General features: G+C 41.8%; 1 protein-coding gene across 1 annotated transcript; it reads left to right on the top strand.

Moving 5' to 3' along the window:
* The first annotated feature begins 554 nt into the window (after window positions 1-554).
* LOC139917549 (amphoterin-induced protein 2-like) lies at window positions 555-2,105 on the top strand. The gene has a single exon (XM_071906684.2). The coding sequence runs from the start codon at window positions 555-557 to the stop codon at window positions 2,103-2,105; it is 1,551 nt and encodes a 516-aa protein (XP_071762785.2).
* The last annotated feature ends 8,784 nt before the right edge of the window (window positions 2,106-10,889 follow it).

Below are 10,889 nucleotides of genomic sequence, written 5' to 3'. Positions count from 1 at the left end.
AAGGAGCTTATGGTCTCATCTTTTAAATGACTTCTTAAAACCTATTTTTATGGACTTGCATTGATGTGATGCCTTTTATATTGTATTATTACATTATATATATATTATGCCTATTATATTAACTCATATTGTCTTAGTCTGTGCTCTTACCTTTTATCTTATGATGACTTGTTTTTACTTGTTTTATCTCATCTTTATGACAATGCTGTTTCATTTTATTCTACACTTTGTAGACTGTTTTTATGAAGTGCTACACAAATAAGGGTTATTATTATTAGTAGAAGTAGTAGTAGTATTATTATAAAAGGCAAGGCAAACTTTATTTATATAGTACGTTTCATACAGAAGGCAAATTCAGTGTGCTTCATATGAAACAGAGTAAGATGTGTGAAAACTGAAGATTCATTCCAGTCTCCCTGTTTTTTCTGTCTCCCTTCCTTTTCCAAATCCCTCTTCAGTTGATGAAAGCGCTCAGCGAGCAGCGGCCGGTTCTCCTGACATGTGTCCGTCCTGTGAGACGGTAACCTGAGCTCCGCCCCGGGGGCAACAGCAGGATGCGTCCCGTTGTGTCGCAGGTTTTGAGCGAGGCCGATGACGGAGGCGGCCGCCGGCCCCCTGCCGCGGCGGCGGCGGCGGCGCTGCTGCTCTCCCTGTGCCTCGGCTTCCCTCCCTCCGTGGCCGCTTGCCCGCCCGCCTGCCTTTGTGCCAGTGATATCATTTCCTGCAGTGGCCGCAATCTGTCCACGTTGCCCTTTGACCTCCCGGGCTACGCCACGCGACTGGACCTGAGCCACAGCGCTCTCGCCGCCCTGCCGGCCGACTGGATCGCCCGTCCGTTCGACCGGCTGGCCACGCTGGTCCTCAGCCGGAACGCCATCGCCCGGATCGAGCCGGACGCCTTCGCCCTCGCGCCGCACCTCCTCCACCTGGACCTGTCCTCCAACAGGCTGGCGGTCCTGAACGCCTCCGTCTTCCGTGGGCTGGAGGAGCTGGAGGTGCTGCTGCTGTTTGGCAACCGGATCGTCCGGATCGAGCCGGGGGCCTTCGGGGGTCTCCGCAGCCTGCAGAGGCTCTACCTCTCTGGGAACAGACTGGCAGCTTTCCCCCTGGAGCTCTACCAGGGTTCTGCGGGACCTCGGAACCTGACCTTCCTGGATCTGTCGTCCAACAGGCTCCAGCAGGCGCCGGTGCAGAGCCTGCTGTCTCTGTCCGCCCGGCAACAAGCTGGGATTTATTTGCAGGGGAATCCTTTGGTGTGCGACTGCGCTCTGCTCGCCCTGCTGGAGTTCTGGGTGTGGAAGCAGTATCGCCCCCTGGTGGACTTCAGGGGCGATTACCCGTGCAGGCTGGGCGGAGACGGTGCGGGGGCGAGGCCGAGCTGCGCGGGGAAGCAGCAGGGAGCGGCGAATAACTTCCTTGAGGCGGGAATGCACCGAGTGGAGCCGGGTGATTGGCTCAGAGTGCCGTGTCCAGGGTTGGCTCCTCCCACCCAGGGGGAGCCGGTGGCGTTCTGGGTTACGCCCCGGGCGGTGCTGCGTTCCCCGGCCGATGATCCGAGCGGCCGCCTCCTGGTCCTCCCCAACGGCACCCTGGAAATCAGAGGGGCGCTCCTGGAGGATTCTGGGACGTACGCGTGTGCGGCGGCCCGCGGGCGCCCCTTCGACCCCGGCGAGTCTCCGGAGGTGACCGTGTTGGTCGGGAACTCGAGCGTCGCCCCCGCCGCCGGCTTGGCGCACGGCGGCGGCGCGGAGCATTTCAACACGGCGTTCACCACGCTGGCGTCCTGCGTGATCAGCATCATCCTGGTGCTGCTGTACCTCTACCTCACGCCCTGCCGCTGCCGCGAGGGCCGGGCCGGCGGCGGGGCGAGGGGCTGCGGCGGGCGGGCCATCCTCCTCTGCTCCGACCCCAGGGAGGTCGATTCGGGAGAGAGGCGCTCGAACGGGAAGAGGGTTGCGTTTCTGGAGCCGAAGGCGGAGGATTCTGACACATGCGGCCCGAAAACACCGGCGATGAACTCGGCTCACGCGAACACAGAGGGGATTCTCAAGAACGGAAGTAGGACAGTGGGACAGACGCTCACAGACCCCGCTCACGTGGCGTAGCTGTAAAAATAAACTTTTGCAGACTGTTGTATTACTTCAATCTGAACCCAAGTGTTTTTCAGTGTCTTGTTTCACACTGCAAAAAAATCTCCATCTTAACAAGTCATTTAGTCTGTTTCTGCCAGTGGGGTTTGATAACTCTGATAACTTGTTTCCAATGCAAATCAACTTGATGCAACAATTTAGCAGAATCAAGTGTAATTTTCTTGATAGCAGTGCAGTGATCTGCCTTATTCTGACTGGTTTCAACAGACTGACACTCATTTCTAGAGAATTGACTAGAGAAGTGAAGCTGCATTGGAAACAAGTGGAGTTATCTCTCCTCACTGGCAGAATTGTTCTCTTGGTTTAAGAAAAATAAGATTTGAAGGCTGAATATGAGACTAAACGACTTGTTAAGATGTTTTTTTTGCAGTGCAGTACATGATGAGTAAATCCATTGGATCTAAGGTAGAAAAAGAGTAGTTATGTACTGTAGAGTTTTGGGTATTTGGTCTAAAGCAGAAATCCTTTTGTAGGCAGAATTTCAATTATGTCTCAACCGTAAGTGGTGTCTGTTTTTCTGTCTATTTTTTTTTTGTATCGATAGAGTTTGATATGGAAATTGGTATGGAAATTTGGCTGTTACTGTGGGAAATTGTTATAGCAAAGATCACAAAGATCATGTAAACGTGGGCGGTGTTTCAAATCGGACTGAGAGGAATATTCACACCTGGTTTTACGAGCTGCTGCGAGAGGCGTCGATGGTTATCTTGTATGCATTGTTGTGCGGTAGCTCAGTGCATGACCAGCTGTCCTGTGATGTGGACCGTGTCACATTCAAAACATGTCAGTAAAACATAAACCTGTGTATGTACAAAAGAAATGATTTGAACGTTGATGTTTTGCAGATTAAACTGGGTTCCATCGACTCCATTCCATGTTCAAAATATGTCAAATGGAATTATGCAGTGACCAAAAAAGTGTTAAATCAAAACTATCTTATATTTTAGATTCTTTGCCTTGATGGAAAGGCAAAGGCTTTGGAAAGAAATTCATACACAAGATCAACTTCACTATTTATATTTGTCTAAAAAACAAATTTCAAGCATTTAAGCAGAAGCCTTTAGATCAAAATGGCTTTAAGAGAATGAGAAGCATAGAACATCCAATCAGGTGGGTCCAGACTTTTGCTGGTAGTGTAAAATCATAAAAGTACAAAACAATACACACATACACACAACTTACATAGACTTTATACAAATTCGTTCTATGTATAAAGCACAAAAAGAAGAGAAATGTCCAGATTATGCAAATCAGGTGATAAAAGAAACCCAATGAAACATCTCACTTCTTAACTTAAAAGCAAAGAAAAAACATAAAAAAAGAGAGCTACGTATATATTGTTGAGTCAAATGTCAAAGTCAAATGTCTTGAGGCACAAGTCTTGAGGCACAAGTCTCAAGTCAAGTCCCAGGTCTAAATGTAGATTACCAAGTCAAGTCCAAGTCAAGTCCATGTCATTAATGTCAAGTCTCAAGTCTAAATGTAGAACAGCAAGTCAAGTCAGAACAAATCAAGAGTCCAGTATCAATTTAATATCTTAAAGAAAACTAAATATCTAGGACTTTTCAATGCAATATGGTTTTAATAGGATAAAAACTCGGTAAGAGCATCATGAGTTTGATTTCTATAATCAGTTTCAACTTCAATAAATTCAATCATTCCATACAAATTCAGAAAACAGAATTTAAATTCAGTCGTCTGCTGGAACAAATCTCATCACTTTCAATCTAAGTCATTTACACAAACACAAGATCTCAAGTCAAGACTTTAGAAACCTTTTCAAGTCATCAAAGTACAAGTCAGAGTCAAGTCCCAAGTCACCAGAACCCAAGTCAAGTCAAGTCTCAAGTCTTCTCTTCATGCATCAAGTCAAGACTCAAGCTATTCAAACTGTGACTCGAGTCCAAGTCATGTGACTCGAGTCCCCACCTCTGCCACCATGCAATTTAGAGTTTATGTAATTGGTTTTGAAAAGATTACATAAACTCAAGGATTATTGATTTTCTCTCAACCCATAGAGGAGCAGGAGAAATCTTTGAATTGAAATGAAAACATGACAATCACCAAAAAATACATTAACACTGATACGTACTTTAGGTTTGATCTCCGTAGGGAAGGTCAGAGGTCATTCAGGGTTTTGCTCAACGGCACTTCAGCAAGGCCCAAACTCCTCCTCGCTGCACAAACACAAAAAGCTTCACAAACAGGAGAATCGAGGAGGAATTGATTGTTATCGGTTCGGACAAGAGGGGAGTTTTGGCTCGGTGAAGAAGCCCCAGTCGGCCTGGATCAGTGTCACAGAAATCAGGAGGTTTGCCAGCTCGCCCCGGGCTCACCGTGACCCACTTTCCTCCGTCCTTCGTTTTTTTAATTTATTTATTTATTTATTTATTATTTTTCTAGGTGTGTGGACTGATTTCCAAGGTGCTGGGAGGCTTGTTAAAGTTTCTGTGTCCTTGCGCTCGGCCGTACGCGTCCATGTCGACCTTCTGCACCGCTGCCTGAGTCTTTTTATATTGTTCCGTTTTAGTAGAACAGCGGGAAATAGAGCAGAGCAGTTGAAAGTCACACATTTTTTTTCGTAACGACATTGACTGATATTTGCATGAAATAAACAGTTTCTATTTCAGACCAGCAATATTTTTTGATTGATATTGTTTGATTTCGTTCATTGCGATGTACCACAATCATCCAATTCAAGCATAAAAAAGTATGTACATATACATGATAAACAAAATATTCAACTCTAATGTCTTTTATATACATACTGATATACCCATATACAGACATATATATACCTATATATGACCGAAAAGGAGCAGGCAGAAGAAAACGTAGTGCCTACCCTTTAAAAACTGTTCAAACGTGTTCAACATGTTCTCTTAAACACAAAAAAGGAATAACACAGTAAACATAACATGAATAATATCATATTTGTCTTTAGAGATCTGGTTAAACATGTTTTGGTCTGTTTCAGATATTCCCCTTTCGGCTGTGACCTAAAAAAGAAAAGAGGCAGTGACTTTAATTTCAGTCAAAAAATTAAGTTAGGTCAGATGAGGATGAACGGATAAAGAAAAACCTCTGAGTAAGTCAACAAATCACATTTTCCAAAAATAAAATCCTCTTACAAGTGTCTTCAATGGCTAGTGAATAAAATAAAAACACCTTTAAAGCCATTTCACACTCTGGGCAACACTCTTCCAAGACTACCAAAAGTGGAAAGACATTTCATTTCAGCCTAATTCTGCGTCTCTGAGCGGCTGTGAGGACATGAGGAGGTTTCCCAGCGGCGTCCTGCTTTCAGAGGTGACAGAGCGATGGCAGGTGTTGAATGGAGGTTTCAGGTAGTGACGGATCCCACTGGGACTAATTTAAGTATCCCTCGCCGTTCGCCGCGACAAGGTGCCGTTCACAGGTCAGGGGTGCGTTCAAGACCGTGACATTTGGAGAGCGTTGCGGGTGTTGCCAGGCAAAAGGGACCGACTCATTTTCCACCACAATTAGCAGATTAATTGGTCAATTCATGGAATAACTGTCAGTTTAATGAAGATAATGATGACTATGACCATGATGATTATTAGTTGTAGTAGTAGTAGTGGTATTTGTAACAGCAGCAGCAGTAGTAGTAGTAGTAATATTTGTAGTAGGAGCAGTAGTAGTAGTAGTAGTAATATTTGTAGTAGTAGTCATAGTAGCAGTAGTAATAGTAGCAGTAGTAGTAGCAGTAGTAGCAGAAGTAATAGTAGTAGCAGTAGTAGTAGTAGTAGTAGTAGTAGTAGTAGTAGTAGCAGCAGCAGTAACACTTGTAGTAGTAGTAGCATCAGTAGTAACAGTAGTGGTAGTTGTAACAGCAGCAGCAGTAACAGCAGTAGTAATATTTGTAGTAGTAGCAGTAGTAGTAGCAGTAGCACTTGTAGTACTTGTAACAGCAGTAGTAGTAGCAGTAACACTTGTAGTAGTAGCAGTAGTAGTAGTAGTAGCAGTAACACTTGTAGTAGTAGTAGCAGCAGTAGTAGTAGTTGTAACAGCAGCAGCAGTAACAGCAGTAGTAATATTTGTAGTAGTAGTAGCAGTAGCACTTGTAGTACTTGTAACAGCAGTAGTAGTAGCAGTAGCAGTAGTAGCAGTAGTAGTAGTAGTAGTAGCAGTAGCACTTGTAGTACTTGTAACAGCAGTAGTAGTAGCAGTAGCAGTAGTAGCAGTAGTAGTAGTAGTAGTAGCAGTAGCACTTGTAGTACTTGTAACAGCAGTAGTAGTAGCAGTAGCAGTAGTAGCAGTAGTAGTAGTAGTAGTAGCAGTAGCACTTGTAGTAGTAGCAATGGTACTTGTAGTAGTAGTAGAAGTAGTAGTGGTAGTAATAGTAGTAATAGCAGTAGTAGTTGCAGTAGCAGCAGCAGTAGTAATAGTATTAATTATAATATTTGTATTAGTATTATACTAATAATGTTATACATTAAACTCATATTCTGCTGAAAGTATAATTGTGAGACAAATACATCCAGACGGCACAAAGGCGTTTCATCTCCCCTGGGCCAGATATAAATGTAGTAATTTCCTGACTATCCATAATTCAAATGCTGTAGCAGTGTAATGGATGTGTGGGTTGCAGCTGAAATAGGAACATTAATGTGAACATATTCAGACAGTGGGACCATTTGGCAAATTATGCCGGCTTTAATTATCTTTTCTGACATAAATTTGTTAATGTTGGCCTCTTAACTGTATGAATGATCCACCAAGATCTACGATTTGAAAAGTTTTCTATCCAAACCAGTGTATATCCATTATGAAAACAAATGATTGCCTAAAGACCACTAATATAATAACTGTTATGATAGCCAATAACTTAAGTCTTATTCAATAGGGATGCAATGATTTTGTTAGAGCAGGTGCCAAATTATTTCTAATCTTCTATTAGTTCTCAAATTGGAATGAAACTTTTCATTAATTTACTTCCCACAGTTGGCTAAAGAATTACAGCAATATTTACAAATGACAAGGAGTTTGTGAATGAAATGTAATATTTTGTTGATTATGTTAGAGTTATTTCTATTATACTAGTAGTTCTCATTTTGGAACGAAACTCTTCATTTATTTACTCCTCATTGAAGTAGGTAAAAGTTAGAGCAGAAATGTGTATTATAATATCTTGTCAAAGTTTATAACATCATGTAGAAAATGCCATTTGGTGGACACTTTTATCCAGAGCACTTTAGTACTAAGAGTGCATACATTTTGAGTGCATGCGGCCCCAGTGGGAATCAAACCCCATAACACTGAAATATGTGTTAGTGCCATGCTTTACCTATTGAACCATGTACATATAGGACCAAAAAGACTAATGTTTTCTATAGAGTAACAAGCAGTAATGCAGTTGTGTACCATGCACAGCTGTGGCTGAAAACAACGTCCATAAAAAACTGTAAGTCTGTTTATTTATCTGTTAAATCTTTCATAAGCAGTGAAACCATTTGGAGTGAAGAAATGTTATTTACAATATAAAAAATTAACAAGATAAATAATTGAAACAAGCCGGTGTGTGAATGATAGTGTGCGGCACACCTAGTTTCTTATGGACTTTATTCTCCACAGTATTACCGTGTCACATCGTAATACCCTGCTAGAGGAATTTAATAAAGAATAACAATAACAGTCATTTCAGACTCATAACGCAGACCGAAATATCATCTCTGCCATCTCAACTGCAGGATGAAAACAGCAGATATCATCTACTTCACTTCTGTCTGTTAACAGCTGTGCAAAGCTTCTCCTGTTTGCAGCTCTAATGGCTGCACCCATCTAATCCTGCTGAATCTGAGAAGGGCAGCGAGGAAGGTGGAGAATAAATTATCGGAGTAAAAAGAACGAGAGAGCTTGTACTTTACGCCAGACCATGAGTTTGCAATGTATTGAAGGTGAATTTTCTTTGTTATTTCTCAGTTTCTTCTTTTATATGTAGGCTATAACTTTGACTAAGTGCCCCTTGACCGCAGAGCAGAGTTGTCTGTAACAGTTAACATTTACATTTTATTTATCTAGCTGTTGCACAGACTACGTAGAATAAGGTTAAATTTCTAGATCACCAGCATTGTGGGTATAGCAAGCAGTGCAGCCGTCAGAGCCTTGCACTCCTATAGAAATTAATAATAATAATGATCTAAGAAAAAAGTGCTTGAAAAAGAGATGAGAAGAGAAGTGCAGAGAGGTAGAAGAGATGTTGCTTCAACTTCAGGATAAGAGCAGACTAGAGCGAGTGGAGGAGGAAGACAGGAGGTGATTCAGCAGCAGAGTGATGTGAGATATTTGTTGAAGAGATGAGTTTTCAGCCTCCGACAAGACAGGGAGCGATTCTGCTGTCCTGACTGCAGATTGGTTTTAGTTCTACAAACATTTCTCAGAGGCAGAAATAATCTGATCGGTTGAGTTAAACCTCAGTGGGCGGAGCCAAAGAACCACAGTTTTTCTGGCTAAGTAACATTAGACTGAAACTCAGTGGAAAAGACAAGAGGTAAGAGAGGAGGAAGCTAATATTATGAAGCCTAGCGCTCTGCTGCTAACTGAAAAAATACAATCTATCCATACTAAGTTATCTAGGTTAGCTAGTTAGCTAGCTGACCTTCAAGTTCAAACTAGCCATACTAGCCTATAGCTAGCTAGGCAAGCTAGTTAGCTAGCTGCTGAGCTTCCAAAATCATGAATGGCATGGTCATGAATGAATGAATAAAGAAGTCATTGCTATTTACAGCATATTTTTTTATTTAGCCTATATTTTGACCAGAGTTTCTTCTTTGACATTCAAGTTTGCCAGTTAGCTAAATTGCGTGCCGAAAAACTGTTTCTTTGGCTCCGCCCACTGAGGGTCAACCCAACCAATGAGATTATTTCTGCCTCAGAGAAATGTTTGTACATAGAGATATAACACATATATAACAGATATAGTGTTATATCTCTATGTGTTTGTATTCATAGTATTCCCATGATGTCACATGCATTTCCTACCAATATAGTGCCTTACAATATAGACAGTTCATTGGCTGTGGCTGTCGTTTGATTATAATCACCTGTTAATTTATTACTATGAATAACTAAAACTCGTTTCTGTGTCCTGATGGAGTGGGAAGGTGAATCCAGCATTGGGAAGCTATGGAGGGAGAGGAGTCGAGATGTTTATGTGTAATATATCAATCGCTAAATTTTGCAGTTATCAGTCACATCTTTCATAAAAATGACATGAAGGAACAAGTGTCTCGAGTTGTGGTTCTGGTTCTGTGTGGCTCAGTGGGAGGAGAAAGACTCTGACACAGCCATGGCTAAAGGTTTAATTTCTACTGGGACTGATGCTAAAAATGTCAACATTTATAAGAGGTTGGGTAGATATTCTTTCATCTCCTTCCACCTAAAATCCCTGTTGGAATGAGTGTGGAAGCAAGGAGTGCGAATCAGTTTTTAAAAGGTGACATTTTACTGAAATAACTGATAATTTGTGGATCATACAGCTCTTAAGCCTTGTTCTATATGGTATGTTTTCTGATAATCAAGGGAACATTAAACTACCAAGATCCAGTGTAAGGTTTTCTCCCATACAAAGAGCGAAAGAGAGTCAGGTATTAGGGCTAACAGCTCCCCTGAATAAAGGAAGGTAATTTGCAATCAAGCGCTAATGACGGCAGAGTAATGAGGTATAAAAGAAACTTGCAAGAATTTTAGTCACAGGAAGCTTGCAAGGACACACGATCAATTCAGTTTCATTTAACCTAAGGCTTTCTATGCAAAATACGAATATCTACTTCCCTTCTTTTACTTTACTAAGTCTAGAAAGGTTTGTGATTATAGCAATGAATCCGTGTATCAATGTTTGTCAAGTTAAAGATGGAGTCAACTTCAAATTGACCAAAACGCGATCAAGGCCAAGCAGAGATACAAAGAGTATCTGGTTGTTAAATGTTTCAGCACCAAATGTCTATTCACCAGCATACTTACAACATACCAGTCTGTCAAAATTAAGTGAGCTTTTATGCCAGATGTTTGACTGCTTCATTATTTTTAATTAACCCGCAACCGCTGCCTTCATCCCCGTTCAGACTGAGCGGTTTCACCTCATTTATTTGATATCCAACATTTCCTGGCCAAGACACCGAATCCCTTCCTGCTGCAGCCCTGACCCCTGACCTCTGACCCCTGACCTCTCCAGAGAATTTCACCACATAAAGTACATTACGCTCCTGCCTGTAATATTCTTGTTCTCATATTTCATCAGCTTGTCTCAAATCCAACTCATACTCAAGGGTGGAAGTGATGAATTCCATTTACTCTTGTTACTGTAATTGAGTAGCCTTTTGTGTACTTCTACTTTTTTGTGTATTTTTTTAAGTCAGTAATTATAATTTTACTTGAGCATGTTACATCGCATCCAGTAGTTAGCATTGCATCAGAAACCGACCAGTTGTAAAGTGCATTTGCATCAAATCTGCACAAACGTGGAGGAAATGTTAGCTAACTGTAACATTAAATGTTCAAATTTATCCATGATATTAGCTTACTTAACATTAGCCAAAAAGCCATACAGGTACAGTATTGTTAGTTTGAGTTAGCCTGGTTGTTGTCTAGCTAGTTTGCTAGCTAGCTGGATAGCTATCAGCAGAAGAAACATCAATGTAGTAACTCAATAACTTTTACAGTCCATTTAAATAAGATATTTACTAAAGTAGATTTTAGCACCAGTGATTTTACTTAGAT

This window comes from Centroberyx gerrardi, chromosome 24 (assembly GCF_048128805.1).
Source record: "Centroberyx gerrardi isolate f3 chromosome 24, fCenGer3.hap1.cur.20231027, whole genome shotgun sequence".
Lineage (NCBI taxonomy): Eukaryota > Metazoa > Chordata > Actinopteri > Beryciformes > Berycidae > Centroberyx > Centroberyx gerrardi.
This window is presented reverse-complemented; position numbering and strand designations above follow the sequence as displayed.

Bases quoted from the DNA above. Each gene is read 5' to 3' on its own strand.
- LOC139917549 (XM_071906684.2), top strand. From the start codon at position 555: ATGCGTCCCGTTGTGTCGCAGGTTTTGAGCGAGGCCGATGACGGAGGC.